At 37.5% G+C, this 26,966-nt stretch overlaps 17 protein-coding genes across 17 annotated transcripts; 7 read left to right on the plus strand and 10 right to left on the minus strand.

Moving 5' to 3' along the window:
• Window positions 1–126: 126 nt before the first annotated feature.
• Window positions 127–644, minus strand: RHIMIDRAFT_292395 (uncharacterized protein; the record flags this gene model as incomplete). Its single annotated transcript, XM_023613893.1, has 2 exons — window positions 127–429; window positions 479–644. Coding segments are annotated over 2 exons (385 nt in total), but the record flags the coding sequence as incomplete, so codon positions are not given.
• A 15-nt stretch (window positions 645–659) lies between these two features.
• Window positions 660–1,820, minus strand: RHIMIDRAFT_284543 (uncharacterized protein). The gene is made up of 5 exons (XM_023613194.1): window positions 1,559–1,820; window positions 1,363–1,507; window positions 1,254–1,320; window positions 960–1,206; window positions 660–912 (listed from the first exon to the last, which is right to left on the minus strand). The coding sequence occupies exons 1-5, from the start codon at window positions 1,775–1,777 to the stop codon at window positions 877–879; spliced, it is 714 nt and encodes a 237-aa protein (XP_023466007.1). The 5' UTR covers window positions 1,778–1,820; the 3' UTR covers window positions 660–876.
• Window positions 1,821–1,887: 67 nt separating this feature from the next.
• On the minus strand, window positions 1,888–3,297 carry RHIMIDRAFT_142931 (uncharacterized protein). Its single transcript, XM_023605717.1, has 3 exons — window positions 2,905–3,297; window positions 2,767–2,856; window positions 1,888–2,714 (listed from the first exon to the last, which is right to left on the minus strand). Exons 1-3 carry the CDS (start codon window positions 3,073–3,075, stop codon window positions 1,968–1,970), a joined length of 1,008 nt encoding a protein of 335 aa, XP_023466008.1. The 5' UTR covers window positions 3,076–3,297; the 3' UTR covers window positions 1,888–1,967.
• Window positions 3,217–5,223, minus strand: RHIMIDRAFT_227267 (pyruvate kinase; the record flags this gene model as incomplete). Its single annotated transcript, XM_023607590.1, has 8 exons — window positions 3,217–3,338; window positions 3,438–3,969; window positions 4,020–4,047; window positions 4,105–4,196; window positions 4,251–4,825; window positions 4,884–4,926; window positions 4,974–5,065; window positions 5,118–5,223. 8 exons carry the CDS (start codon window positions 5,221–5,223, stop codon window positions 3,217–3,219), a joined length of 1,590 nt encoding a protein of 529 aa, XP_023466009.1.
• An 11-nt stretch (window positions 5,224–5,234) lies between these two features.
• On the plus strand, window positions 5,235–6,366 carry RHIMIDRAFT_313745 (RWD-domain-containing protein). The gene is made up of 5 exons (XM_023614887.1): window positions 5,235–5,479; window positions 5,524–5,586; window positions 5,643–5,773; window positions 5,829–6,105; window positions 6,153–6,366. Exons 1-5 carry the CDS (start codon window positions 5,407–5,409, stop codon window positions 6,323–6,325), a joined length of 717 nt encoding a protein of 238 aa, XP_023466010.1. The 5' UTR covers window positions 5,235–5,406; the 3' UTR covers window positions 6,326–6,366.
• Window positions 5,942–7,547, plus strand: RHIMIDRAFT_142953 (uncharacterized protein). The gene is made up of 5 exons (XM_023605718.1): window positions 5,942–6,105; window positions 6,153–6,480; window positions 6,526–7,164; window positions 7,214–7,243; window positions 7,314–7,547. Exons 2-5 carry the CDS (start codon window positions 6,372–6,374, stop codon window positions 7,442–7,444), a joined length of 909 nt encoding a protein of 302 aa, XP_023466011.1. The 5' UTR covers window positions 5,942–6,105; window positions 6,153–6,371; the 3' UTR covers window positions 7,445–7,547.
• Window positions 7,441–9,783, minus strand: RHIMIDRAFT_238115 (uncharacterized protein; the record flags this gene model as incomplete). Its single annotated transcript, XM_023608891.1, has 3 exons — window positions 7,441–8,272; window positions 9,435–9,665; window positions 9,725–9,783. 3 exons carry the CDS (start codon window positions 9,781–9,783, stop codon window positions 7,441–7,443), a joined length of 1,122 nt encoding a protein of 373 aa, XP_023466012.1.
• Window positions 9,784–11,712: 1,929 nt separating this feature from the next.
• On the minus strand, window positions 11,713–12,905 carry RHIMIDRAFT_284556 (uncharacterized protein). The gene is made up of 3 exons (XM_023613195.1): window positions 12,711–12,905; window positions 12,466–12,661; window positions 11,713–12,407 (listed from the first exon to the last, which is right to left on the minus strand). The coding sequence occupies exons 1-3, from the start codon at window positions 12,857–12,859 to the stop codon at window positions 12,108–12,110; spliced, it is 645 nt and encodes a 214-aa protein (XP_023466013.1). The 5' UTR covers window positions 12,860–12,905; the 3' UTR covers window positions 11,713–12,107.
• Window positions 12,771–13,550, minus strand: RHIMIDRAFT_143033 (uncharacterized protein). Its single transcript, XM_023605719.1, has 4 exons — window positions 13,469–13,550; window positions 13,276–13,418; window positions 13,103–13,219; window positions 12,771–13,050 (listed from the first exon to the last, which is right to left on the minus strand). The coding sequence occupies exons 1-4, from the start codon at window positions 13,493–13,495 to the stop codon at window positions 12,969–12,971; spliced, it is 369 nt and encodes a 122-aa protein (XP_023466014.1). The 5' UTR covers window positions 13,496–13,550; the 3' UTR covers window positions 12,771–12,968.
• A 57-nt stretch (window positions 13,551–13,607) lies between these two features.
• Window positions 13,608–14,651, minus strand: RHIMIDRAFT_252062 (uncharacterized protein; the record flags this gene model as incomplete). The annotated part of the gene is made up of 5 exons (XM_023610921.1): window positions 13,608–14,033; window positions 14,114–14,221; window positions 14,277–14,453; window positions 14,507–14,519; window positions 14,581–14,651. 5 exons carry the CDS (start codon window positions 14,649–14,651, stop codon window positions 13,608–13,610), a joined length of 795 nt encoding a protein of 264 aa, XP_023466015.1.
• A 1,067-nt stretch (window positions 14,652–15,718) lies between these two features.
• RHIMIDRAFT_203226 (kinase-like protein) lies at window positions 15,719–17,510 on the plus strand (the record flags this gene model as incomplete). The annotated part of the gene is made up of 13 exons (XM_023606671.1): window positions 15,719–15,819; window positions 15,873–15,918; window positions 15,964–16,050; window positions 16,130–16,182; window positions 16,251–16,383; window positions 16,442–16,466; window positions 16,520–16,554; window positions 16,614–16,755; window positions 16,809–16,880; window positions 16,929–17,008; window positions 17,063–17,141; window positions 17,202–17,311; window positions 17,358–17,510. The coding sequence occupies 13 exons, from the start codon at window positions 15,719–15,721 to the stop codon at window positions 17,508–17,510; spliced, it is 1,116 nt and encodes a 371-aa protein (XP_023466016.1).
• A 277-nt stretch (window positions 17,511–17,787) lies between these two features.
• On the plus strand, window positions 17,788–19,437 carry RHIMIDRAFT_238119 (uncharacterized protein; the record flags this gene model as incomplete). Its single annotated transcript, XM_023608892.1, has 7 exons — window positions 17,788–17,814; window positions 17,864–18,172; window positions 18,227–18,319; window positions 18,380–18,511; window positions 18,579–18,661; window positions 18,741–19,084; window positions 19,133–19,437. 7 exons carry the CDS (start codon window positions 17,788–17,790, stop codon window positions 19,435–19,437), a joined length of 1,293 nt encoding a protein of 430 aa, XP_023466017.1.
• Window positions 19,438–19,603: 166 nt separating this feature from the next.
• Window positions 19,604–20,414, plus strand: RHIMIDRAFT_143186 (uncharacterized protein). Its single transcript, XM_023605720.1, has 5 exons — window positions 19,604–19,770; window positions 19,822–19,914; window positions 19,975–20,054; window positions 20,108–20,236; window positions 20,285–20,414. The coding sequence occupies exons 1-5, from the start codon at window positions 19,658–19,660 to the stop codon at window positions 20,338–20,340; spliced, it is 471 nt and encodes a 156-aa protein (XP_023466018.1). The 5' UTR covers window positions 19,604–19,657; the 3' UTR covers window positions 20,341–20,414.
• Window positions 20,415–20,487: 73 nt separating this feature from the next.
• On the minus strand, window positions 20,488–21,830 carry RHIMIDRAFT_203186 (homocitrate synthase; the record flags this gene model as incomplete). The annotated part of the gene is made up of 3 exons (XM_023606667.1): window positions 20,488–21,614; window positions 21,669–21,716; window positions 21,770–21,830. 3 exons carry the CDS (start codon window positions 21,828–21,830, stop codon window positions 20,488–20,490), a joined length of 1,236 nt encoding a protein of 411 aa, XP_023466019.1.
• A 345-nt stretch (window positions 21,831–22,175) lies between these two features.
• On the plus strand, window positions 22,176–24,227 carry RHIMIDRAFT_252066 (methylenetetrahydrofolate reduct; the record flags this gene model as incomplete). Its single annotated transcript, XM_023610922.1, has 6 exons — window positions 22,176–22,262; window positions 22,312–22,515; window positions 22,561–22,727; window positions 22,753–23,245; window positions 23,297–23,839; window positions 23,895–24,227. The coding sequence occupies 6 exons, from the start codon at window positions 22,176–22,178 to the stop codon at window positions 24,225–24,227; spliced, it is 1,827 nt and encodes a 608-aa protein (XP_023466020.1).
• Window positions 24,228–24,299: 72 nt separating this feature from the next.
• RHIMIDRAFT_143200 (alpha/beta-hydrolase) lies at window positions 24,300–26,475 on the plus strand. The gene is made up of 5 exons (XM_023605721.1): window positions 24,300–24,820; window positions 24,876–25,120; window positions 25,173–25,656; window positions 25,708–25,863; window positions 25,914–26,475. The coding sequence occupies exons 1-5, from the start codon at window positions 24,427–24,429 to the stop codon at window positions 26,273–26,275; spliced, it is 1,641 nt and encodes a 546-aa protein (XP_023466021.1). The 5' UTR covers window positions 24,300–24,426; the 3' UTR covers window positions 26,276–26,475.
• On the minus strand, window positions 25,914–26,880 carry RHIMIDRAFT_143202 (uncharacterized protein). Its single transcript, XM_023605722.1, has 2 exons — window positions 26,689–26,880; window positions 25,914–26,635 (listed from the first exon to the last, which is right to left on the minus strand). Exons 1-2 carry the CDS (start codon window positions 26,843–26,845, stop codon window positions 26,295–26,297), a joined length of 498 nt encoding a protein of 165 aa, XP_023466022.1. The 5' UTR covers window positions 26,846–26,880; the 3' UTR covers window positions 25,914–26,294.
• Between the last annotated feature and the right edge of the window lie 86 nt (window positions 26,881–26,966).

A 26,966-nucleotide genomic window follows, 5' to 3' on the forward strand; every position in this document is an offset into this window, starting at 1 on the left:
AGAAGGATGCTAAAGTGTCTATGGTTATCATTATTTCACTTTATAAGAGTGAATCATTTCAACCAATCAATTAAAGATAAAGAACAACATTAAACAATAATGAAACATGATAAAATATATATTGATGTCCTTGGTTATGAGATCATCTATTCTTACAGTGATATCATCTTTATTGTACATACTCTCTATTTACAACATTTTATATTGACACTAGTTATCCTTGTCTTTAGGCGAAGGTAAAGAATCTAGTCGAGACCTAAGTTTAAACAAAGGTTCAGACCATTTCAATTGAAATATATGTGATTTATCTGGCTTTAAAGAGTGTAGTAGATCATGAAATTGGTCAATGCAAAGATGAACTGCTTCTGATGCAGCCAAAAAGTCACCTCGATAATAAATCGAACCTTGCGATTCAATAGCATAAACCATCTAATGATGATAATAAATATATAATATATTATAAATAGTATAGACTAACCTCGTCAGCTGCTATTTGAAATGATTTTTCAAATGCACGTATGTCTTTATCTTGAAATGACATTTCTTGGAATGGATAAGAAGAGGATTTACAAAAAGATAACCAGCGTACTTTTGTGTTATGCTTTGTCTTTTTAAATAGCTTGTTGGAAAGAAAGGATGTCATTAAAGAAGAAGAAAAAAGAAAAAAAAAAGATGAGGCATTTATTCTTTATATAACAACAATTCTCTCACTCTTGGCCTATCTTTGCCCACTATTCTTCTATCTTGACTCCCCCTGATCTCCCAAGATTTAATATGAAACAGCCTCACTCTAATTGTAAACACATGGGTTAGCAGAGAATAAAAGATGATCTACACACATATTAAACGTCATCATAAATATTTATTTTATCTCTCTCAAGACTCCTTTAGTGATTTCAACATGGCTTTGACCTAAACTTTATTGTTAAATAACTTTGATAATAATGAGACCCTCTTACTTCTTCTACATCCACAGACACATCAGCATTCAATTCAGAATAATGACGACAAAGTGGACAAGTAAACGCAGGATGATTATTCAACAATGGACGTGTGCACTTGTAATGAAACTTGTGTGAACATGGTGCTACAAATAATGCTTGGAAGGGTGCTATAGCATATAAGCATATACAACATTCATCAACATGAATATCCTCTGTCTGTATTCTTGTCGTCAAATTTTGAAGTGACTCATGTGCCTTTAAACTGGTATTGTTTAATAAAATATATATTATGTAATATTTGTATTTTACTTAAAATTATCCACAGAAGCCTTGGGTTTTATCAATTGAATACGCATTCTCACACAACGAAAATGCTCTACATCACATTAGATAAAGTATTCCATCTTGTTAATATTACCTTCTGTTCCGCCTTGATAATCTATGCCTAATTGAACAATATCATTATTTTTTAATTCAAATAGTTCTGAACATTCTCCTGCTGAGCAAAGTCGCTTGTTATTTAAAAAAGTTCCTGAAGAAGATCGGGTATCTCGGATATAGACCTGTGCAGTTTAATAAAGCTCCCTTTCAAAATCATCTATCATAAAACTTACTCGTCCTTGTTTTGTACATATCTCAGCATGGTGTCGACTAACTACCTTTGACCTAAAGGGCCAAAAGGAAGAAGACTGTCTTTTGTTACTTGCATATCTTCCTACTCTAATGATATGATCCTCTTCCAGAGTACATTCAATCACTGGAAATACTAATGTTCGTCCGGAATCAGTAAAAGGAGTTACTCTTATACTCAACTGTTGATCTTCGAATGGCATATAAATATATAAAGAGAAAACAAAAAACAAAAAAAGGAAAAAAATAAGGGAAAATAGGAAAAGAAAGAAAGGGGGCACATAAACAAGACAAATTAATATATTTTTTATGCGTTGTATATATACTTTTCTATGTCATCAAAATAAAACAAATAGTAAAATAATCTTTGTCTATATGTTTTATGCTTTATTTTCAAGGCAATTCATCACTGGTATAAGTTGTAAGTTTGTCCATAATTCGTTCATCAATAACAATAGGTTCATCATTCTTTTTTAATTCTTCTACTTTTTCATCTCCAATCCAATATTTCTTTTCTTCTTGTCCTTTATCTGCATCTCTTGGTTCCATCGGTCGCGTCTGGTTCAAGACTGCTGCAATTGTATATTTACCTACTTCTTCAATACGCTTATAATCCGCATACCACATATAAAGTCTGTATGGAATATTGGACCATCCAATAATATTGAAATGTGGAATATACATCACAGGCTCAAACTTGGGTGGCAGTGAGAAACGTACTTCGTCTTGTACTTCGTTATTGACTTGTTGAATGTCTTCACTTATCAGTTCCTCTTGACCTTGTTGTTCCATCTCAACAGGCTTCTCTTTTTCATTTTCTTCTTCTATTTTCTGTTCGAGACTAGCTTCACATCCCTTGGCTAATCCACTCAATACTTCTCTATATGCGTTTCGTCCAATAGCCAGAATACCATCTGTCTCTTTTCTCTTTTTTGATTGTTGACTGATCATCTCTTTAACATTGGGTGCGATAAATGGATTCGCTACTTGTTGTTGTTGTTGTTGTTCATCTACTTCCATAATGGATGATTCAGCCTTACGGCGTTGTTCGATAATGGCTTCCATAACCGACTTCTCAATCTGACCTGGTTCCTTGGCTTCTTTTACTTCATAATCTACTGCACCTGCAACTAGAACAGGCTATTCAAAACATGTCAATATCCTCATGTCAACATAAAGCTAATTCTCTTACTTTGACATATTCTCTAAACCAAGTTCGACTCTTTTCAAGTCCATCACCTGGTGGTGCAGAAATGTAAATTGTTACTTTTCTAGGCATTTCCTATCTTATTCGTGAGTTCCTTTTGTTCTTGTTTTTCTTTTTTCTTACATGAACACCACAAGGACGATCAGCAAGGTGAGCAACACGTTGAGCTACTTTTCGTCTTGATTCTTCTGCATTTTTATTACTTGTGTAAATGATTCCACTGAGCGCACCAGCAATGCCACTGAAAATAAGTGTGCCTTTTGAAGGAGCTTTTAAACCAAATGGTAAAGGCATAAGAACAATAAGAACAAAATAAAAAATAAAAAAAGAAATATAAAGGCCCTGGATGAATATGTCCTTTCGATTTTAGACGGTCACACATGCAATATAAAGGGTGTCTTTTTCTCTTTTTTTCTTTTTCTTTATTACATTGAATTAAGGAGTCATAAGCATACGTAGTGTGTTTGTATTGCCTAATCCACCTCTCCATCCTTGAATAGCTACAACTGACTCATTATGTCCGACCAACCTAGTAAAAAGTAGATGAGAAACAAGAGCTTTACAACATATGATGTACTTACCCATACTTGATGGCTTGCTCCATACCTAACACAAAAGACATTAGAGCATGTTTTTCTTTTTTTATATTCACTTACCCCATTTAATTCTAGCATCAACATCATCTTGCCATGGAGCAAGGTTTAAGGGACTAAGATAATCTGTGCTATATGAAGCACTGAGAGCTGAGGCTTCCTTGGATGAAGCCTTTGGATAATGGAAGGGGAAGCATCCACGGTGCAAGTGGACTTGACGAGCTGTTTGTGGATTACGAGTGACTACGATGATGGGCACACTGGGTCTATACTTGGAAATCAATCCTGCAGATTTTCCTGATGTCGTCAAGACAATGATAGCCTTGGCTCCTTGTTCGTGTGCTGCATTTACGGCTGCACAGGCGATTGTTTCGGTTGTGCTTGTGGGTAAAGGAGTCAAGGAACGGATTTCGTTGAAGAGACGAGGATAACAAATGAACGATTCGGCCAATAGACAGGTTTGATGCATCATTTGAACTGCTTCAATTGGATATGAACCCTTGGCAGTCTCACCTGAGAGCATCACACAGTCAGCTCCGTCCAAGACAGCGTTGGCCACGTCAGATACTTCAGCACGTGTTGGACGAGGGTTATACTATATGTTACAGATGAGCGGATGAGATAAGGACATGATGGCACACTTACAGTCATTGATTCGAGCATTTGTGTTGCACTTTTTTTTTTCACATTGAATAAGCATCTTGTCATCCGAATATGTATGCACACTTACCAGATAACAGGCTTACCAGCCAAATTACACTTTGCAATCATCATTTTTTGAGCGATAAAAACCCTTTCTAAAGGAATTTCGATACCCATATCCTATCATCAATAAGAATTAGATAATGTATACTCCTTTGCCTTTTCAAGTCTTACACCACGAGCAATCATGACTCCATCAGTTTGTTCGAGAATCTCATCAAAGTTGGCTACACCTTGATGATTTTCAATCTTGGCAATGATCTTGATCGCCTTGCCTTCATCACCCAAGACTTGTCGAATATCCTTGATGTCCTGTCCACGACGAATGAAAGAAGCAAAGATCATATCAACCTTGTTTTGAACACCAAATCTGAGATCAGCTTTATCCTTTTCTGATAACGCAGGCAAATCAACATCGGTTCCTGGCAAATTGACACCTTTACGAGAAGAGAGTGTACCGTTGTTTAAGGCAACGACACGAACACCATCCGGAAGGACTTCCTTGACTTGAAGAGATAGAATACCGTCATCAACATAGACAAGTTTATCGACTTGGATCACTTGAGGCAAATTCTTGTAGTCAATGTACATGACTTTGTCGTCACAGTTTTCCTTATACTGTTCATCTGTACTCAAGATAAACTCATGACCTGCCTTGATGGGAATATCGATGTTATCTTTCATCAAACCAGTACGGATCTCGGGTCCCTTTGTGTCAAGAGCAATGGCAGTGGCTCTACCGGGATATACTAATTTGGGGTAACATGAGTATATTTTTCTGGTTAGTATTTTTTTTTTTTGGCTTACATTGAAAACTCTTGCGCGTATTATCGATAACAGATTGATGATACTGATGATCTATTTAGTCTTTACTCTGTATGGTTTGCTCTTTATTACCTCATATGATCCATGAGAAAAGTTCATACGCACAACGTTTAACCCTGCGTTTCGAAGCTGAGTGATCATTTCGACACTGTTTGTCTTTGGTCCTATATTAAAGATAAGATAATGTATGTATTCATGCATATATACATTTATTACCAATAGTGCCAATAATACTCGTCTTTCGCGTATGTGAACACTCGACATCCACATCCATTTGAGATATCCATTCCAGTTCTGAACTAGTGACGTTATTCAACTTCATTTTATGAAGATAAAGAAAGAAAAAAAAAAAAAACGGAAAAAATTTTCTGGATTATACAGCCTTTTACACTGCTGCAATCTCCAATTCTGTTATGCGGCCAATGAAATAAGGTTGTCTCTTGTGTTCTTTTACTGTGACGCGCTTCAGAAGTTTTCACTTCTTTACTATTATTTTTTTTAGAAAATGACAGATTATTTAGAAGAACAAAAGAATGAAATTGAAGCACTTCAGTCTATTTATCCAGATGAATTCGAAGGTACAATGCTTTATTAGCCAACATATTACTTACTCTTATTATAGGTATAAGTGAGACAGAATTTAGAATATCTATATATCCCGAAGAACAAGACCTAGAGAATCCACGTAAGCCCCCTCTCAAATGTTTATTAATGTGGAACAGCTAATTAAACATCCAAAAGGCGCACTTTCATTGCATGTGATATATACACCCAATTACCCGGACGAATTACCAGAATATGAAATTGAAATTATTCAGGGTCAAGTGCCAGAATCATATCTTTCGAGAATAGAACAATCTGTCAAACAGGCTGTATGTTGTTTTATATGTATCTAAACTTGCTAAATCATGTATACATTTATATTAGGCTGAAGAATCGATCGGTATGGCCATGGTTTTCTCTTTGGTGATGATCATCAAGGAAGAACTAGATAATATCGTTTTGGACGTCAAGAGAGCTGAAGAAGAACTGGTCAAGGAAAAGAAACGTAAAGAAGAAGAAGCAGAACAAGCTAAATTTGTAGGCACCAAAGTGACAAGAGATAGCTTTTTGGATTGGAAAAAGAAGTTTGACGCAGAAATAGCAGAAAAGGATGCTGTAGCAAGAGCACAAAAGGCAAAGGAACTAAAGGGAAAACTGACAGGTAAAAATATGCAAATATATAAAGATCTGTTACTGACTATTATCTAGGTCGTCAATTGTTTGAGCAAGACAAGACTTTGGCTATGTCCGATGCTAGTTATATGGATGAAGGCGATGTATCAGTCGATGTGTCTCAGTTTGATAAAGAGGATCGTGCTGGTGCTTTTGATGATCAATATAAAGATGAAGAAGAAAATCCTGTGTGGAAGAATGTGGATTAAAATAAACTCAATTTATCACACGTGATTTCTTTTTCTTTATTTTTTAATGGCACTTTTATCCTTTGGATTCAATGGTTTTGAACAAATTAGACAAGAAACAAACATTACAAGAATATTATTCACTTCTTGGGAGACAGCCATTGTTGTCGTGAATGGTAACAATAAAGACAACAATAAGCAGTAATTTAATAGTTTAAAAGATGAGATTGTCGTGTGGGGATATCAACCTGACTATATAACACCATTATTGAATAATGCTCATTTGATTCAGTCCATCTTTGGTGATCCTAATGAGTGCATGGGTATCATAACCTATACCAATACTTCCACCACCATCACTCCTTCTGGCAAGAGACACGACTGGACTGATGTACAAGACGCCTGTTGGAGCCAAGGATCGATCTTTGTCTTGAGTACACAGGGAGTATTGTGTCAAGATCAACAACCGATTGTTGGTTTGCCCAAAGTCAGAGCTATTTGTGGATCGAGTCAACATGTGCTCTGTCTGACCGATGAAGGCATCTACGGTATTGGGTCAAACCGATTCTCTCAACTGGGAACTGAGCCATATCAGGAACAACAACAAGAACCGCAGATGATTGATCATTTTTCAGGGCTTTATTTTGATCGAGTATCGCTCGCGTGCGGACCATTTCATTCGGTTGTCATTATTGATGGAGATGTGTACACATTTGGGTTATCAAAAGATGGCAGACTGGGTTCAGGAGATAGTGATAGTATTGTGGATCTAGCCGTTTTTTTAGATGATCAGGGTGAACCTGTCGAAGTGAATGCGGTCAAGGCTGTCTGTGGATCATGCCATACACTAGTACTGGATGGTAAGTTTGGTTATGTGTATTCTTTAAACAAAGAGCTCATTTGAGATAGACCAAGGTAGAGTATGGTCTTGTGGAAGCAGTAAGTTATTCAAAACACACGTTTTATACATGTCTTTTTTTTTTTTTCTCATTTCTTGCTTTTACACAAGACAAATATGGTCAACTCGGTCGATCAGTTATCGAAGGATATGATGCCTACTTTCGTCAGTGCACGTCTGTGAATCAAAAGGCGATTGATTGCTCAGCTGGACGATGGAACTCGTTTGTTTTAACTATTTAATCTTTATTATCATTTTCAGCATTACCCATTAAATTGATAATTCTACGCATGATTAAGTCATGATTTGGGTTCGCCTCTATATGATCATCACTCATGATTTTCTGTGCTGGTGGCCTACTTGTCAAGAACATCTCCTTTGCAGTCTCATCCACTTCCTCGATCGTAATAGCATGTGCATGAGCATCTTTAGGAGCAGCCGACAGGACTACTCTCGGTCTACCTTCCTCATCGATCGATGCTTCTTCAACATAAAAGGTACGTACCCGACGATCACCCAACTGACGCATGTAGACTGTATGACGCTTTGGCAACAAGGCAGTGATACCACCCACACCCACGACATGACCGTTACGTTTTGCTGCATTTAGAATACGTCCCTGGACGACGACAGGTTCGGCCTGCTCATAGTCTGAATACAAGGGACCCACAACAGCATCGCCCGGACTATCTTTGAATGCGACCTGAAGGTAATCAAATACTTGTTCGGGGACCATCTTTTTTTGTTCTAGTAGCTGTCTGAACTCGGGTGCTCGTTTGGCGCATTGTTGAAGGAACCGTTTAAATTCGGCAGGGGTCATCTTTACAATGTTGTACTTGTCTTGATCAGATCGAGGTGCTGGTTTCTTTGAATTAGGGAAATTCTCTTTCCAGCGTTTAATAAATAATACTTGAGAACTGCCTGATCGCCATGGTGTTTGATGTTCGGCTGTATCAAGTTGTTGAACTGTCAAGTAAGGCGTGCGGATGACAGTGGGTAAGCTGCGTTTTAAGCCCCAGTCACCAATCTGTTTACAATGTGAAGGTGCTGTGTATACTTGGTCAATTGACCTATTAAAAGTCGCAAGTCGTGAATTTCTTAATAAATTTGCAAACGATGTCATCTCTTTGGAAAAAGAAATATGCACACACACAGACGCACACTTAAAGGTGGAGAACAAAGATAAAAAAAAGGGTTGTGGCTTATTGTGACCCAGACAGCTGAGATTATTTTTGAAAATAAGGGGGGCGTTTCCACACACACTCCAATTCTTTGTAAGACAAAGTCAAATGACAGAGACATGAGAATTCGAATATGCGTAGAAGTAAACATAACAAATTAAATAATTAACGACATAGTGTTTTGTTCACATTGTAACTTTTTCTCCCACTAGATTTTTAACGGCGTAATTGATGAACAAGACATTTCAGTCAAACATCAAAAAGAGAATCGATGCTATAACACGTGCAAATTATTTTACTATCAATGACTTAACAGAGCTTAGTTTCCATTGATTCCTCACAGCCGTCATCTAATGAAAAGCATCAGAATAATGCCAAATGAACACATTTTAAAAATATTCATTGGGACAGTTTTGCTTTGAGAGTGCACGCTCAAGGTTAATATCGAAGTACTTTAGTCTTCACTGTTTCTGTAAATGTTAATTACAAGCAACCATACCATAAGCTGCATAAAACTCAACTCCACTTTATTGAAAAGGATGATGTTCCATCTGGGGGGAGGGTGATATGTTTGATGAGATAGTCAATTTAATACTTTACATCTTACAGTAGATCATACAGTCTACTTTACATTCCTCTATCGTATCTTATGAGAATAACATTATAATAATAACTACAGTAGCTACTAGTATAACAATGATCACACTGACGACATTAAATTATACTGACAACGTTAATATAGATAGCAGCCATAGGATCTCTCCTCCTATAAAACGTGCACGCGTCTTTTTTAATAATATTCAGCTCTTTTTAATAAAGAATGTATTTCGCAAGTTGTCAACTTAATACAGCCTTTTCAGAATGTAAAGTTGCATTTTCGCAATTTTATAATACAATTTATACGAAAAAGCGACAAGTCAGCGCGACACCTCTTTCTGAAAATAATGTATATTCTATTATGTGACAGAGATGCAGCGTAAAAAATGATACTCAGTCCTTTTGAAAAACGTTAGAAGTTGAGATACGTCATCGAAGAGTATATAAAATACACTTGCCAACAGTCTGAAAGGCAATTGCTGCTTCCAAATTGCTTCTGTCTACAAGTTCTTTTGCGTATAACGCTATGCGGCAGATATCTTTCTTTATTAAGTTTCGGCTTGCCCCAGCTGTCTTTATCTCGCCTACTTCATTACTGTAAGCGATGGTTGGTCCATCATAGACATCTACTCTGTAGTCTGGGCGAGTGCTATTTGTAATGTTGTCACCAAACAGTTTGTCAGAACTAGTTCACAGGCTTTAATAAAGACACCCGTACATCTATATGCACGTATTGACTTATACATGCGGGACTGTCTGAGGGCTGCATTCAGCAAAAAGGGCTTGCAGAAATGGATGGACATAGTCCGTTATTAGCTATGCTTCCGAAATAGAAAACACACTGTGCTCGTAAGCAGCTGGTAATCTACAGTAAACATAAGTTGGGATGTATATCATTTGACGCTGATACTTACATTGCATGTGCTGCTCGTAAAACACGCTAACTTCCGGTTGTTTTCCTGATAGGGTGAAATATTCGATATCTCGCCTCATCTGCGTTAATACCAGATTGTACGTATTTCTAAACAATTTCTTCAGAAAATGTCCATAAAATGCTTTCAGTTGTACATACCTTTAAAATTCTTTTGTCGGTCTGAATCTGGCTCCATAAGATCCAGTTCCTCCTAGTCAATCATGTTCTTGCTGACAACCTATAAAGAGATGAATATCATTTGACTTTGAGAATATGATTAACCTACTTTGGTTAAAGTAATAAGAGCCAACAGACGACAATTAAAACTGTAAAATTGAGAAGAAAAAATAGTAATTGAGAGATGACCTATACATATGTCTGACATCGCGCATCATCTGAGACTGAACATATAGAGGTGTGAAATCTAAAGATTTTTGCAGTCACTTTTTGTAAAAAGCTTTACAAATATAGGGGAAGCTTTTTCATCCTGTTCCAAAAAAATGAGCAACAGCTTTCATGATTTGTATATTCAAAGATTTCTTCCCAACTATTTTGAACCAGAAGTGAAGCTTACATTCGACGATGAGCAGCAGTTTAATGAATAGCTTATAAATACTGCAGGTCGTCACGTTGGATGGGGAAATAAGCCTTGTAAAGCTTATACTCATAAGCTAAATGTAACGTTGGTCTTATTTAATTATACATTACGTGCAGACGGCACAAGAAATAAATTTCTATTCCATTTTGTTCATCATATCCCATATCGAATATAAATAGATGCCTCAAAATCTCAATTTCCAGACACTTCTTCCAGTACATTTTGACTATGCACTTCTTATAAGAAAACTATAAGATAACCAGCTTGTTCAAGTAATACAAATTACACTCGTTTGAAAAGCTAAAGACTATGCACAATGTCTGAACTTTATACAGTATCTATCACGGTACTCATCAATGCATAAAATATTAAACTTATTTCGGTTAAACGGTTAGACTATTCACTCTTGGCAACATAGACTAAACGAATTTAATTTGAAGAGCTTACCAGCAAAGCTCCGTAGAATTTTTGCTCAATATAAAAACGTAAATAGCATAAATTTTGGTGCTTTAGAAAGCTTATACGTCTTTATGGTTCGATTTGGGGTAACTGATAACAGGAGACGGACACTTCAAGCGTGTTAAACAGCAAGATCAAGAAGATTTATTTACATGATAAGCTCGATTTTCATCACAGAGGCGGATACTGAAACTATGATAAAAACAATATATCGGCAGTAGTAATGGATAAACAATTAGATCGGATCTTTTTAAAGAAAATATCAAGAGAGATTAAAGATGTGAAGAAGCCAGGATCTTTCAACTTTGGCACTAATGACAATGATAGCAACAATTGCCTTACGGATTACGCTCTTTGGCCCAACAAGTCTCGGTAAGCAGATCAAAGGAGAAAGGACGAAGAGAAACTCGAACATAGCATGAAGATAGAGCTGAGTGCCTCTGTATACTTTAAGTTTTCACGATATGACTTATTAAACATACAATAGAAAGCACTGGCTTCTCACCCTTGAACTGAATTACACGCATTCGTTTCTGTAGAAGTCTGTTGAACACATATTGCGTCGTGCTACTTGAATAATGACGTCTTATTCAGTAATGACTTTCACTCCTGGTGTTCTTTATATGTACTAATGCTGTGATCCCATCCTAAATACTATTGCTGCCTTCCAGACACAGTTCGTGAATCCTATTATGCTGTGGAAGGTTTGCTAATTCTGTGTTTATAATATGTGTGTATCCACTATGTAAGTTGTATAGGATACATGGTACAGAAAATAGATTTGCATAAAATGTACTAGTTTAGGTTAAACAAATCTAGACTCATTTTATTTTACAAACAAAAAGAAAAAGAGAGAGGGGGATGGTTAGCAACGGATACTAACCAAATAAGGAGTTCCTTCTAGTAAACTGAAGGTTTTACACAACGTCTGGGTCAAGAACGGCAATATCTTCACATGCAGCCTTTTGTTAGCATTTGTATTACAATGAAAATTTTATGTTTATTTAGGGTCTTTTTTGCTTTAAAAAGTAGTATTTGCCTCAAATAGTTAAAAGAGGAGATATGAATGCGCGCCGTAGCTTTTATTATTCCTATTGGTTGGTTTTAATGTTACGCTTATATAGCAAACCTAATGAATTTATTATATACAAAAATTTTCAATAATAGTTTAAGGGTTTTTCATAATAGTTTATAAATGGAAGAATGGGTTTAGACATAGAAGGAAAGTTGGATTCAGATGGAGCAGATGGTGAGTTGGTTGCACTGCTGCTGTTACTATGGATACTATAGTTGTTACTTTGACTACTATTGTTACTATGAATACTGTTTGTTGCACTTGAGCAATGTAATACGTCCAAATTAGTATTTATATTCATTTGTGTATCTGTATGATCGTGGAGAAAGGGTTGATAATGTCTTAATTGGTGCCTGATTGCTTGATTTTCTGCTTGTAAATCCTGTAAAAGGAAAGGATTATGTTAGACCAGACGGATGCAACCCTAAACGTGAACTTGCCAAAATATGTTCCAATGCCAGCTTCAGAACGTTGGCCTTGTTCGGCTTCTGACCAGGAGCACATGCGTTTGGGATCACTTTGGATAACTCCCAAATGGTGTTATTCATATAATTCCTTCTACGTCTTTCGATATAATTATGATTCTCTCTACGTTTCTGTATTCTCTCAATCACCGTCTTGCTGTCCAGGTTTTTTCTGGGTGTAGACGTTTAGTCTCAGGTGAGATTCAGTCTATGATATATACCTGTTCAGGATATTGACGCCATTGACCTTATAAGCTGTCGTCAGTCGCTTTGGCTCCTTCTTCTTTTGTATTTCAGGTGTAAGGTTCATGAATAACGAATTCTGTTCCGTCAAGTGACTTTTACTTTCCATCAGTTGGTGATTATCCATTGCACGCCAAATCATTTCTACAAAGAAGAAGAAAAAAAAGAAAGAAAAGAAATAGACTATGCCCTTTTTATTTCTAAAATGTTCTCTTGTTTGTATAACCCAGTTATGTTTAACCCAATATATTAGATGCATCAACATCAAAGATACTCGTGGGCCCTTGTTTGGATCTAACACGATCATCCCTGATTACTCTATTGGAATTATTTTAAGCATGTAGTTACACATTAGTATGTATTCTGTTACCTATTATCTACACGAATATCTTCCGTTTCAATACCCAATGTGGCCTCAGGTGTGACAGCATCTAGTACATAATGGTTGTCACAGTGTGGACAGTATTCATCTTCATCTTCATAATCACTTTTGTAAAACATCATCAGTATGTTATAAATGTCATTAATGTATAAGCTACTTACGTCATGTCTTTACGAAAAGCCTTCTTGCACTTTTTACAAGCAAATACCATTTCATTTGTTTTTCTCAAGGGATGATCTGAAACTGCAGCATGACATTCGGCACAGTCAAACCATTTTTTACAACAAGGTGCTCGAATAGAAACCTAATAGATCAGTCAGTCTTGTTCATCTTGACTCTTGCAAGTCCTTTTACTTGAGCATTAAGAATATGTTTACACATGATGAAGATAATGAAGGAGAGGAGGGGTATATATTCAGTCCAAAAAAAAAGGAAGAGGACGTCGTCAAAAAAAGGAAAAACGTGGAAATATAAATTCAGCATCCGCTTTTTTTTATTCATAATAAGCAGGAACATGACAGGTCATGATGGTCTGTGGTGAATGAATAGGGCGAATAGGCGCTTCATGTGCTTGATATGTATCAATGATCATATAAACATAGAATACAAGCTGTAGATCGTCTGTAATCGAACAAACCACGTTTTGGGGATCCAAGTGATAACAGTTTAAAAAGCTTACAAAGTCGTCACTCGCAATACGTACATGAGCAAATTCATTTACATCCTCATTTGGCTGCTGTCCTTCTAGCTGAGGGTTCTCTAATCCTTCAAATATCGCCTCACATTCACAGTTTACTGTTTCGATTGTCACCTTAAAGACACCGTTCATGTTGGCAGATAATGTGAGATATTTTGAAAGTGATTTTAGTCTCTCTGCTACGGGTTTAAGTGTAGATACATTAGGCAGTAGGATATAGGTCTAAAAAATATTGGTTTTCATTTCCCCCCTTTATCTATTAAATAGTCAATTCATCTCTTTTTCTTTTTCTTTTTCTTTACGTGTGGAATGCCCAAGGTTCTTGGCTCTTTGATGTACACCATCCTGTCTGGAGAGATAAGGCTGACTCCTAATTCCTGAACAGATTCCATAGAGGATCCATTTCGATCCTATGTTCATATAAAAGGTTAGATACAGATGAATTTACTATTGTTTCTGATTTACTTGTAACGTCATTTTCCAGTTGAGATAAGGCTGACCGTCTCTTAATCTCAGGTTGATCATGATGTTGGTTGCTTGCTGCGCGACTTTGCTAATGTAAAGCAAGTCGCTCACACGAAAGAATAGATTGATTTCATTATTGTTGGCACTTTCAATTCTATAATTTGTAAAAAGTGATTGCTATAGGAATAATAAGCTATACTGTATATGCGTGTTCTATAGTGCTTTCTTACTGGCTGTAGTTTTCTACAAGATATAGTTAATCAGCAAAGATATATATGTATATGTGTAAATACAATCTATTTACATCCATGCTTGAATTCCAGCGTCATGATCTCTGTGTCGAATAAACATGATTGTTTCTATTGACATTGCCATGATCACAGTTGGACCAAGTTTCTCCAAGGTTTGAGCAATCTCTAATAGCAAATTTAAAAGCTTGTTTATAATTGCAATATGCTTACAACTTACTGTACAGACCAACAGGATTATTAGCAGAAGCTTTGAAACGCATAAAAATAAAGCAAAGTAAAAAAAAGCTTTGATTTACACAATGTTACATTTTATCAGTCAATGCGACAAGTCACAATGGCATTATTTTTAGCTCTTGACAACATTCAATTAAAGAAGCACTCCTTTATTTAAGCAACTTCAAAAAAAAAAAAAAATCCAGGATGCCTAACTCATCCTTGACAATCCTGAAGAGTGGCACTTTTGCAATCAATTTATCGTGCGATTTGTTATTAAGGATCTTCGTACGAGCGACTTCAGCTTGACTCAAAGCCCTTCAATAGGTTTTAAGAAAGGCGAGTAAGATGAAAGGTATATTATTTTACTGCCTCTCCTATTTACTTCTTCAACAACTTTTTCTAGCTTATGGATAGGTGCATTATCCATATAAGATAAACTAGTTCCTACTTTTGTTACTGTGAGACCAGGGATAACAACGCCAGATGCGCTTCTTTCGAATCTTTCGGTGCCCACAACCGACATCAAGGTCCGCTGCTTTTACCTTATAGCAGGTCATACATTCATTACACTTTTCTATTGTACAAAGCAACTTGCTGTGAGCATGAACGAAATGCAACTTTAACTTCTTGAGATGATCAAGGGAAGCATATTCCCACTTTTTCTGTAAACATCTTCATCACTGTCAACAGACCGAACATTGTCTTGTAGTATCCAAAACTGACCTTCTCGTCAGAGGTAAAGTGTTGTGTTTGTTGGATTATTAATTGGAAAAGAACATCAAGTCGATGACAACGATTTAGACTCTTTATTATGGAGAAAGAAAAGAGAAATTTGTATTGGGATATTTAGAACTACGATACTATTGTTACTGCTAGAATGTGTTTCTTTTAGGAACAAGATTTGGTAAAGTCTGTGTATAAAATGATTCAGTGACCATTTTCTTCTCCTTTTTCTTTACTTTTCTTTCTTTTTGGATGAAGTACCATAGTTTGCCTTGTTACGGTCAATCTTTTGAAGTATATGAAAAATATGCTTTTGAAAGAGAAATCGGAAAGGGTGCATACGGCATAGTATGGTATAGATAGAATGATACATGATGTTTCCATGACAACTCATAGAACTACTTAGTGCTGCTGTAAATACAAAGACAGGTGTGTCCTGTGCTATCAAAAAGGTACACAAAAAGGAAAAAGACTTCTTAAGCTAATCACTTGTCAAGATCAACAAATTATTTGAAAGACCAATATTGACAAAAAGGGCCTTACGAGAAGTAAAGCTATTGGAACATTTTAATGGACATAAAAATGTACATAGACACACCTTTGACATATAATAAATATATATATGTGGATATATAGAAGATATATTTATGGATTTGAACATAGATCATTGGATTATATGATATAGACATTGTTGACTATAACAACTTTAATGAAATGTAAGATACAATTATCAGCCATGATCCATATGCACATAAACACGCCCATTGACTCTCTAGAACAACAGTTATCTCTATCAGGAACTTATGGAAGCAGATCTTCACCAAATCATTCAGTCTCGTCAGCCGTTGACAGATGAACATTTTCAAAGCTTCATCTACCAAGCTTGCTGTGGACTCAAATACATCCACAGTGCCAATGTAAGCAATAGGCATTATCATCCACAGATCGGATTTAGTAACTTTAGCAAAAACATAGGTCTTACATCGAGATTTGAAACCAAGTATGTCCAACACTTGTTACTGCAGCGAATCATACTTAAATTATCTAAATTAGGCAATTTACTTGTCAACACAAGGTGTGAATTAAAGGTAACGATATTATTTATAGAACTCGCTGGGTCTGCTCTCCATAACACGTTTATTTTTAGATTTGCGATTTTGGGTTAGCTCGTGGCTACATTGATCCTTCAAGTGGACAGACTGATGCAGGGTTTATGACAGAGTATGTTGCCACTCGATGGTATAGGGCACCAGAGATCATGTTGGGTTTCAAGAGCTATACAAAAGCTAGTAAGTCAGTTTTATTTGTAATCGCTTGTTGACATCCCTTTTTTTTTTTCTAGTTGACATGTGGTCTGTGGGGTGTGTGTTTGCTGAATTGCTTGGAGGAAAGCCACTATTTAAGGGAAGACATTGTGAGTAGATTGTGTATACGTGATTGATTGATTTAAACTGGTATATAGTCGTAGATCAACTAAATCAGATACTGTATGTCCTTGGGACTCCTGACGACGCTACACTTAGTCGAGTGGGAAGTGAAAGGGTAAATAAATGATGGTGTTGACCATTAGGATAGTTGATATAATACTGCATACAGGCACAGATATATATCAAAAGCTTGGAAAAATTCCAAAAAATACCACTTAGTCAACTTTATCCTAATGCAAGCCCTACTGGTAATAAAGATCAGTGAACAATATGTGTTGCATTAAACTTGCTTTTTTTATAAAAATCAGCGTTAGATCTACTAGAGAAACTATTGACGTTCGATCCTTCATCAAGAATTACTGTAGAAGAAGCCTTGGAGCATCCTTATTTTGAATTATTCCATGACCCAAACGATGAGGTAAAGATATATTAAAAAGAAAAGACTTGGACCAACATTATCTTAGCCTTCTCATTCCACCTTATTTGACTTTTCATTTGAGTCACTGGATACAATAGAAGACATGAAAGAAACAATTATTGAAGAAGTTAAACACTTTAAGGCGAGAAAACATAGTTTAAAGATTGACATGAAAGGGCTAAGACGCCAACATAGGTAAGTTATAAATCCATGTTATTATCATAAATTAATATCTACCAGTATAACCACGCCAACAAAGGCTAATGGATCTGACTGTACCTTTGGATACGCTAATGAACTGATTGCGAGTCCAGTTGAGGTTGATCCTCACTTGGAACGCGATTTAAGTGGTTTATCATAAAATGACGTTTATATTTAAAGCATGTATTTCTATTGGCTTTTATTCTATTTTATCATAAAGCTGGGGTAACAAATTTTTTTTTCATTATTTCTTAACTGTTGTCACCTTTATTAAAATGTCAAGCAACGCTTCTGTGTTTAATGTAAAGAGAAAGAAGAATAATAGAAGAACAATAAACAAACCTTTTATAGAATGCGCCACCCGAGGCACCTCTTCGTGTAAACGCACTTCGCGTGGTTGGAACAACCAAGACACGTCATTCATTCCTCAACAGTATAACCTCAAACGCATTCAAGGCTGAGACAACTGAAGAAGTGATTAACCAAGTCAAAAAGATGGCCTCTCAGTTACAGAATCATGATGTATTTGAGGAAATCAAGATTTACTTGGACACAAACCATCAACAGCCTGACACGGTCGACATCACACTTCGATTAAAGGAAAAGGAAAAGGGCATATTTCATACCAAAGTGAACGTGGGTGACAACCAAGCTGAATTGGTAAGTCTTGTATGAAAATAACAACAACATCATAACAGTTTCATTTCGTGATAGAATGGAACTGCAGGTGTGCGCAACCTTTTTGGTGGTGCAGAACAGGCGTATACTAGTTTTTCATTTGGTAATCGTACTAGAGCTGCCTTTGAGGTAACCAAACATCATAGGACATAGACATGTGGAATAAAATAGAAAAAAAAACTGTACTAGGGAGCAATTGAATCGCCTTTTAGAGGTGACGCCAATATCAAGATCGGTCTCTTCGTCAATGGCTCCATCCGAGATCATAGCCAGATCAATGCCTTTAAAGAAACAGCCAAGTCTTGTGGTATTCGCGTGAAGGTAGGATAATAGGAATTGAGAGAAATAGAAAGAAGAGAAAGACGGAATGATTCAACATGTAACTTAGGCATTCAACAAATTTGGTGAACACCAAGTGGCCTATACCTTAACTGATAGGGATATTGTAGCACTTCAACAGGCATCAAGCACGTAAATAGAAAAAAATAGACATCATAAAATTCTCAAAACAAGAACCTTATTAACCAGCCCTGAAACTTTGTTGATCTAGTGTGCGTCATCAATCTGGTTCTCATCAGAAGCATGCTCTCTCTCATCAATTTGTTAGAGATGAACGTGATGATCAATTACTTCCCATGAACGGTCACTACTTGAGCCTGTTCCAAGAAGTAGCTGGCATGAGTGACAAGGGCGATGTGAGCTATGTGAAGCATGAACTGAATGGATCCTATCATCAACCTATCGTACGAGATTTGTTGACTCTGAGCACCTCAGTTCGAGCTGGTCTCATGACCCACGTGTCAAAGGATGCACCCGTGACGGATAGATTCTATTTGGGTGGTCCATTGTCTGTGCGAGGCTTCAAGACGGGTGGCATTGGTGAACGAGATGGAAGTAAGTGTAACAGAGGTACATGGCTAAAAAAATAACCATTTGCGCTAGATGACGCACTCGGTGGCCAAGCTTATTGGGCAGCAGGTGTCAGCTTGATCAGTGCTATTCCCGGTCTAGAGCATACACCCGTCAAGGCCCATGCGTTTGCAAATGCTGGTAGCATTGTGACCAAGACAACTAAGGATAGCTTGAATGAGTTGGCTAATAACCCTCGTACTTCTGTTGGTTTTGGCCTCATTTTACATCACAGTATTGCCAGAATTGAAGCAAATTACTGTATTCCTATAAAATACGCTTCGAGCGACTTACTGCTGCCTAAACTTCAATTCGGCTTTGGTCTCAATTTCTTGTAACATAATAAACTTTTTTTTATGCCAATGCTAACAAGTGGCGTGAGAACATGCATGTTGATCACAAAATGGGAGAAGACATTAACAACACAAGCATACAAAAATAGCCACGTAAAGAAAAAAGGGAGGGTATCTATTTTTGTATACACGCATATGACGAATATATATATATATATATACGCTCCTCTTTCATTTCATTTTTCTATGTTTCTTTATTCCAAAGATGAAGTTTATCCATTGGTTTATTCTTGCTATAACTGCTGTTGTTGCTACCCAAGCCGCCATAACAGCTAAAAAAGACAGTGGCGAAATCTGTATTCAAATGATTGTTCCATGGTAAAGAAAAATACAACCATCTATTTCTTTATTTCTAAACTTGTTTATCAGCCCTGAGCGATGCAAGAAAAACTGTATATATCCTGACTTACCTTGTCCTTTTACTCATCCACCAAAATGTCCTGGTGATCGCAGCTTCCCAAAGTGAGTGTCAGTGTTATTTGTAATATGAAAAAAACTAACCATAGCGAGTCATTCAAAAAGGGATCCTCAATGCTTGGTTGCATGTCCAAAAGACAACAAACCCCCATGTCCCGATGAATGCACTAATTGCTATTATGAGAGTATGTTTTTGATATTTTTTGTTTCTTAAAAAAAGCTGACAGATCATCACTAGGTGCTAATGATCCTTGTTGTCCCAAGCTACTGAAGGCTATATGCCCTTCCGTCCAATGCTTTGCTCCTTGTCAAAGCGAAAACAAGCCTCCATGCCCTGATGAATGTGCCAACAACTGCACTTATAAACGTAAGATGATTATATTTTATAAGCGGGCATATTCTAACTTTCTTTTAGCTGCTCATGATCCTTGTTGCCCCAATCTGCTTAAACCTGTCTGTCATTCTAAATAAATATAAAAGGAATAAATAATATCATTTATTATACAAAGAAGAGTTAAATGAAAAAAGAAATATATATAATGGGTGTATACAAGTTAGCCTACGAAAAAAAAAAGCATTTTTTTTTTGAAAAAAGATCTAGGGAAATGATGTATGTGCTTATGCAATAGCAGCCTCTGATGAGAAAGAAGCTATGTGTTCTGGTTTTTCAATCTTGTTTAAAAAGTGAGTATGATTACCATCTTCCTTAGCTTGATGATAGGAACGAAGCAAGACATCGACATCATCTAGTGATAGAGGACGAACATCAGCCAATTCCTTGATCTTGGCCGTCACTGCCTTGGCGTCATCATCAGTAAGGTTCAAATCCAATTGCTCCACACGGTTCTTGACTGCGTTCCAGCCAGTCAAACGGTGACCAATAGAAACATAACGAGTCATACCAAAGTCATGAGGGTTTAGGATTTCGTAAGTGGATGGGTTATTGAGAATAGCCTTGGCATGAATACCAGCCTTGTGAGTGAAGGCACAGTAACCGGTGATGTAGTTATTGAATGGGACAGTGACTTCGACAGCATCAGCAACGATATTTTCAACCTCACGAATCTTGGTCAAGTCATACTTCTTCATTACATAATCCTTGTCACCGACGTACATTCTGGCCAAGAGGCCACCCAAGGGAGTGATACCATTACGTTCACCAATACCAAGGACAGATGTATCGATGTGAGTAGCACCTGCTTCAAGAGCAGCATAAGCATTGGCAATAGCGCAACCGGTATCGTTATGGAAGTGACATTCGATATCACAACTGACAACACTTCTCAACGTCTTGACCAATTCGTACACTTGACGAGGGTTAGCACAACCCACAGTATCGGCAATACCCACACGGTTGACACCAATCTTGTCCACAGCCTTGTAAATACTGAGTAAATCAACGAGATCAGAGCGGAAAGAGTCTTCTGTGGAAAAACGAACTTCGAGACCCTTGCTCTTGATGTAACTGATCACTTCGACAGCTTGCTTGGTAATATATTCCATGTCTTTGCCATGAGAAAATTCACGGAGGAAACTAGAAGTACCAATGACGACATCGAGTCCGTCCACACCTGTGTCGATCGCTAGTTTAGCGTCATCCATATGGCAACGAACGTGAGTCAAGATCTTGGCCTTCAAACCCAAGCTAGAAATCACTTTACAGTCATTACGGGATTGTTCCGAGGCAGCGGGGGAAGTCAATTCGAGGTAGTCAACACCTACTTCGTCCAAAGCCTTTGCGATTTCTTTATGCATATATAATTAATAAACACATTCTTTGATCTTACACACGGACTTACCAATCTTCTTTTCAGTAGTGAAGAAGGCATTAGCAAATTGTTCACCCTCTAAGTAACAAAGATATTAGAGAAAAGTGACAAGCGATATGAATAAGGCTTACCTCTTAAGGTAGATTCGATAATCTTAAAGTTGCCAACGTTTGAATTGGGATCATTAGACATGTATGGAGAAGTAACACCTTCCTTGGGTCTGGCTTGATGAGTGCCATTAGATGATAGACCGTTAGATTGAGCCATTGTTATTTAAAAGAAGAAGAAAAGAGAATAATTAACAAAATATAGATGAAGCTGATTCCCTTTTATATACTGCCTGTCTATAGATTATCAACATCTTTTCAAGTCACACAAATGATAATGCCGCTTTGGATCATTTTAAATTAGCGCAAATGGGGATATCCAATTAGATGAGCTGATAAAGATAATCTCAACATCTGAATACTTCTCCCAAATATGGCATGTGACGCCACTTATGCAGCGGTGATTTCTTTTTTCTTTCATATTCTCACAATGAAGATTACAACCAAGATTAAGAAAGCTGAAGATGAAGGAAGGATGTTTTATTCTTTTGAGTATTTCCCTCCAAAGACAGCAATGGTAAGCTTGTAGTACGCATTTATTACAAGCATACTCACTATATTTTAAGGGTGTTCAAAATCTATATGACCGTATAGAACGAATGCAGCGATTTGGCCCAGAATTTATAGACATCACTTGGGGAGCAGGCGGATCTTCAGCTGATCTGACAACAGAAATAGTTGCGACTACTCAATCAGTGTATGGACTTGAGACTATGATGCACTTGACATGTACCAATATGCCAATAGAAAAAATAGACAAGGCATTGGAGGTAAAACACGACTCTTTACTTTATGTTTATTGACAATTAGTGTAGGCAGCTAAACAATGTGGCTGTCAAAATATTTTGGCTTTACGTGGTGATCCGCCCAAAGGTCAGCTAAACTGGGAATCATGTGAGAACGGATTCAATTATGCTATTGATCTCGTTCGATACATTCGTGACAAATACGGCGATTATTTCTGTATCGCTGTTGCAGGCAAGTATGTTGTATCATAAAGAACAAAGTATATCAACTCATATAACAACAGGCCACCCAGAGGGACATATTGACAATCCAGATAAAGACGATGACCTTTTGAGACTTAAACAAAAAGTAGACGCAGGAGCTGATTTGATTGTCACTCAGCTCTTTTTTGACGTCGACATCTTTGTGGACTTTGTCAAACGATGTCGAGATATCGGTATTCAATGTCCCATTATACCTGGGCTTTTTCCCATCCAAAGTTACTCTAGTCTCTCTCGCGTCATATCCTTCAACAAGAACCATGTGCCACAAAAGATCTGGGATGACCTAGAAACAGTCAAGGACGATGATCAGGCCGTGAAGGATTATGGTATTGATTTGACCATACAGTTTATAAAGCGTATCAAGCAAGAGACAAGTATCTCTGGTTTTCACATCTACACGTTCAATCTCGAACGATCTTCTCGCTTGATTCTGGAGAAGTTAGGCCTTGTACCTGAACAAGAGTATGTCAAGCCTCTGCCTTGGAATCCCGTAAGACCCTCTTTATGTTATTCTATAAAAGACCTAATCACACTCATGTAGAGTCTTACACCAACACGTGGCAAGGAAAATGTACGACCTATTTTTTGGAAACATCGCACACAGAGTTATATCCAACGAACAGAGTCATGGGATGAATTTCCTAATGGTCGATGGGGTGATGCGCGCTCGCCTGCGTTTGGTGAATTTGATCGATGGGGTGTGTCCATCAAGTACCCTCCAGAGAAACAGTTGGCAATGTGGGGAACGCCCGAATCCGTGGATGATATCGCCCTTCTCTTTGCAAAGTACTGTAAAGGTAAATTAGAGGCTCTTCCCTGGAGCGCACAAAAGTTGGATCCCGAGACAGATATTATCAAGCAACGATTGGCAGCGATCAATTTCCTAGGTTATCTCACCATCAATTCCCAACCTGCCGTGAATGGAGCGAGAAGCTCGGATCCAGTCTATGGGTGGGGCCCAAGGAACGGATACGTCTATCAAAAGGCGTATATCGAATTCTTTGTGTCTCCAGAACAGCTGCAAGTTTTGATAGATAAGATGAGCAATGAACCTGAAATAACCTATTTTGCTGTCAACTACAAGGTAAGAAAAACAAAAATTGAGGTTGGTCATAGATAGAGCTCAACTTTTTTCCTAGGGAGAATTGAAAACAAACACAGTATATAAAGAGCCCAATGCGGTCACTTGGGGTGTGTTCCCTGGAAAAGAAATTATACAGCCCACAATTGTTGAAGAAACAGCCTTTATGGCATGGAAAGACGAAGCTTTTGAGCTATGGAGTGAATGGGCCAGGATCTACGACAGAAAAAGTCCATCAGCCGAGATCATCTTGGACATTCATGACCATTGGTACTTGGTCAATATTGTACATAATGATTTCCAGGATGAAGATGGTATCTGGCGTTTGTTTGATTTGGAAATTGATGGTGACCTATCCAGAAGGCTACGAAGGGGCTCAGGCTCACTTTAATCATCCTGTATATTCGTTTCAATAAACTTGCGCATTTCAAACATGAATTAGGCAAAGAGATGAAATGCCATATCAGATCACAATGACAAACACAAATGTGTTACCTCTGTTTAGCACATGAAAAAAATTCAAGTACAGAAAATGAAAAAAGATCCTCTTCACATGAATTTCACTGCCTTTTTTTTATTGTTGTTCTTTCATGAATAAACAGTTTATTGTAGAAGTAATATTCATACTAGCATTCATACCTGCGGCTATCGGTTACTATGCCAACTATAAAGGAAGATGGATACTTAGTTTATTCTGTTACCTGCTTTCTCTTTCAATTCTCCTGGCACCTTTCTTTCTCTATACCACCTTCAAATGTATTCAACACTGTATGCCGCTGATATCACGTACACTGGTCAGGATAAGCAACAGACTTCGACCTATAGTACAAACAGTATCAAAGAATAGAGTTTTGGGACCAGCTATTAATCTTGTTGTTCGTTGCCATTTCTTTGTCATCTTTGTTGTCTTGCTGATGAGCGATCAACTGATTCGCAAGCTACTGAATCCTTTTATACCACAACACGCAACAAAGAAGCATCTATGTAAGATTCAATGGTGTGTATAATGTCATAACACTCATTTTTTTTCGCGCTACAGCTGTCATTAATGTGGGTGACGCCAAATTTTTCAGATTAGGTAATCATCATCGTCATGATCCACCCAAGTCTTCCAAGTCCTTTGAGACCGAAAAGGGCTTCAAGCGACCCGAGTACTCGTTGTCGATGGCTCATACTCTCTGTGTAGCTAGTAAATTGGCATATGAGGATGTTGACGTTGTCAAGCATGAGCTCGAACAGGCTGGCTTTGATGTCGTTGGCTCGTTCAAGCCAATTGGATACAAGGTTAGATATAAATAATATATGATGGATGTTGTCTCTTATGGGAACTTTATAGAACGTATGTGCCTATGTTGTCGAAAAGGAAGGTGATGTCCTCTTGGTGTTTAGAGGCACAAACCCACTCAATATCCAAAACTACGTTACAAACATTGACGCTGGTCTCACTGAGATATTCTCGGCCGATACACCGATGGGTAAAGTTCACAAGGGCTTCTGGGACGCCATGGGAGCAACAACGACAACACATGTTCAGGAAGAAGAGACCCGTATCCATCTCGAACTCAGTCATACCTCTCTGTTACAGTCGATTGCCTCAGCCGTAAAAGCGACCATGCAGATCATGCGTATGGTGTCTTTCAACATTTTCCAAAATGTGATTGATCCAATTGATGCTAGCTGGGTTGCTACATCAGAAGTAAGATATCATAGTCTCTATTCACAAGCAGAGACTTGGATTATGAGAGTCATGCAGGAGCGATCGGAGACAAGAAAAAGACTGTTTATCACTGGCCATTCGTTAGGTGGTGCCTTGGCAACAGGTAAACACCAATAGGACTACTTTAGAACCATGAATGCTTATAAATATATAGTATTTTTGGCAAAAATGATCCAATCAAAGAGTTCATTGATACCTTATTTTGCTGGTTTGTATACCTATGGACAACCTAATATTGGTGACGAGGCATTTGGAAGATCCTTTGGACCTGAGATAACCTGTAAAATATTCAATCACACTTTTAATAATGGTAAAATTCCTCTCTAAAGAATGATTTAGCCCACTCATGCTTCTATTTAGATGTCGTGCCTCGTATTCCCTATTGGTATAGTCCTCCTCCAGGCACACTTGTATTTATTGATGCAGCCTACAAAATTACCATTTACCCACCGGATCCCAAGACGAATCAACCCGTACCTGTCCGTCCTATATCCTACCTCCATCTGTCTGGTATACTCAATCGACACGTGATCGGTCGATTAAAGCAAGAAACATCTGTACGCATCTTATTCCGTCTCTTGTTACCATTCTTTATCAACGACCATTTCCCTTCTGATTACAGTGACGCCTTACTTTCGGGTGATGTCGAATGGATTGTTGTGGGTGAAAATGAAGGAGGAAATGAAGAAAAAGATGAAAAGATGAGACGATACCATGTGTAATAGAATTTATTATAAACATTTAACATTTTGGAAAAGTATCATTGTTGACATGAATGGTCACAGGCACGGACACAGGAGGCTGTTCGGGGCCAGTGGCAGGTGATGAGTTGGTGGGAGGAGCGTAATAAGGTGTGAAGAGAATGGAGAAATCATATTGAGAAGGTGGATAACGAGAAAAGAAGTGGCAATTAGGAACATTAAATTGTTGGTTGTACACTTTGTTTTGAAGACCGGCAGGGTAAGGTGCACAATCAAGTGAAGAGGAGATCTTTAGTGATTGAGACTGTCCCCCTGAGCGATCTTTCCAAATAAATTCAGCCGCGAGTGAATTAAAATAGTAAGCACTGAAGGGTGGATTGGCTACAAACAAATTTAGTATTTCTACATCATTTTTTTCTTCTATTCTCTCTTACTTGTTTGTGAACCAACAATGGTATAAGTCAGATTGAAATGTGTTTTACTCGTGAGTTGTTGATTTGGTTGAGGCGCATTGATGGCAAGTACACTAGGGCTGTCAGCCAAGATATAGTGAATAAGAAGCAAAAAGACGGTAATGAATGGAATCAACATGAAGGGGAAAAAAAAAAGGAAAAAGAGAAAGAAGGGAAGAGTTTATTAGGAATAATTACTATAAATAAAATCCACTCAATGTGTGTAACTGCTTTCTTACAGTTGTCCAAAAAAGAAGCAC

This window comes from Rhizopus microsporus (assembly GCF_002708625.1).
Source record: "Rhizopus microsporus ATCC 52813 unplaced genomic scaffold scaffold_9, whole genome shotgun sequence".
Classification (NCBI taxonomy): Eukaryota; Fungi; Mucoromycota; class Mucoromycetes; order Mucorales; family Rhizopodaceae; genus Rhizopus; species Rhizopus microsporus.

Bases quoted from the DNA above. Each gene is read 5' to 3' on its own strand.
- RHIMIDRAFT_313745 (XM_023614887.1), top strand. From the start codon at position 5,407: ATGACAGATTATTTAGAAGAACAAAAGAATGAAATTGAAGCACTTCAG. The intron at 5,480-5,523 runs GTACAATGCTTT...CTCTTATTATAG, and splicing joins TTATCCAGATGAATTCGAAG to GTATAAGTGAGACAGAATTT. The intron at 5,587-5,642 runs GTAAGCCCCCTC...AACATCCAAAAG, and splicing joins ACAAGACCTAGAGAATCCAC to GCGCACTTTCATTGCATGTG.
- RHIMIDRAFT_142931 (XM_023605717.1), bottom strand. From the start codon at position 3,075: ATGCCTTTACCATTTGGTTTAAAAGCTCCTTCAAAAGGCACACTTATT. The intron at 2,857-2,904 runs GTAAGAAAAAAG...CGAATAAGATAG, and splicing joins ATCGTCCTTGTGGTGTTCAT to GAAATGCCTAGAAAAGTAAC. The intron at 2,715-2,766 runs GTAAGAGAATTA...TGTTTTGAATAG, and splicing joins GGTTTAGAGAATATGTCAAA to CCTGTTCTAGTTGCAGGTGC.
- RHIMIDRAFT_143202 (XM_023605722.1), bottom strand. From the start codon at position 26,845: ATGTTGATTCCATTCATTACCGTCTTTTTGCTTCTTATTCACTATATC. The intron at 26,636-26,688 runs GTAAGAGAGAAT...ATTTGTTTGTAG, and splicing joins CATTGTTGGTTCACAAACAA to CCAATCCACCCTTCAGTGCT.
- RHIMIDRAFT_284543 (XM_023613194.1), bottom strand. From the start codon at position 1,777: ATGCCATTCGAAGATCAACAGTTGAGTATAAGAGTAACTCCTTTTACT. The intron at 1,508-1,558 runs GTAAGTTTTATG...TAAACTGCACAG, and splicing joins TATGTACAAAACAAGGACGA to GTCTATATCCGAGATACCCG. The intron at 913-959 runs GTAAGAGGGTCT...AATAAAGTTTAG, and splicing joins TGTCTGTGGATGTAGAAGAA to GTCAAAGCCATGTTGAAATC.
- RHIMIDRAFT_143186 (XM_023605720.1), top strand. From the start codon at position 19,658: ATGAAGTTTATCCATTGGTTTATTCTTGCTATAACTGCTGTTGTTGCT. The intron at 19,915-19,974 runs GTGAGTGTCAGT...TCATTCAAAAAG, and splicing joins GGTGATCGCAGCTTCCCAAA to GGATCCTCAATGCTTGGTTG. The intron at 20,055-20,107 runs GTATGTTTTTGA...GATCATCACTAG, and splicing joins CACTAATTGCTATTATGAGA to GTGCTAATGATCCTTGTTGT.
- RHIMIDRAFT_284556 (XM_023613195.1), bottom strand. From the start codon at position 12,859: ATGGATAATCACCAACTGATGGAAAGTAAAAGTCACTTGACGGAACAG. The intron at 12,662-12,710 runs GTATATATCATA...GTCTACACCCAG, and splicing joins GGCGTCAATATCCTGAACAG to AAAAAACCTGGACAGCAAGA. The intron at 12,408-12,465 runs GCAAGTTCACGT...TTCCTTTTACAG, and splicing joins TGGCATTGGAACATATTTTG to GATTTACAAGCAGAAAATCA.
- RHIMIDRAFT_143033 (XM_023605719.1), bottom strand. From the start codon at position 13,495: ATGTGTAAACATATTCTTAATGCTCAA. The intron at 13,419-13,468 runs GTAAAAGGACTT...CTGATCTATTAG, and splicing joins AACATATTCTTAATGCTCAA to GTTTCTATTCGAGCACCTTG. The intron at 13,051-13,102 runs GTAACAGAATAC...TAATTCCAATAG, and splicing joins GATATTCGTGTAGATAATAG to AGTAATCAGGGATGATCGTG.
- RHIMIDRAFT_142953 (XM_023605718.1), top strand. From the start codon at position 6,372: ATGGCACTTTTATCCTTTGGATTCAATGGTTTTGAACAAATTAGACAA. The intron at 7,165-7,213 runs GTAAGTTTGGTT...CATTTGAGATAG, and splicing joins CCATACACTAGTACTGGATG to ACCAAGGTAGAGTATGGTCT. The intron at 7,244-7,313 runs GTAAGTTATTCA...CTTTTACACAAG, and splicing joins AGTATGGTCTTGTGGAAGCA to ACAAATATGGTCAACTCGGT.
- RHIMIDRAFT_143200 (XM_023605721.1), top strand. From the start codon at position 24,427: ATGAATAAACAGTTTATTGTAGAAGTAATATTCATACTAGCATTCATA. The intron at 24,821-24,875 runs GTAAGATTCAAT...TTCGCGCTACAG, and splicing joins CGCAACAAAGAAGCATCTAT to CTGTCATTAATGTGGGTGAC. The intron at 25,121-25,172 runs GTTAGATATAAA...GGAACTTTATAG, and splicing joins TCAAGCCAATTGGATACAAG to AACGTATGTGCCTATGTTGT.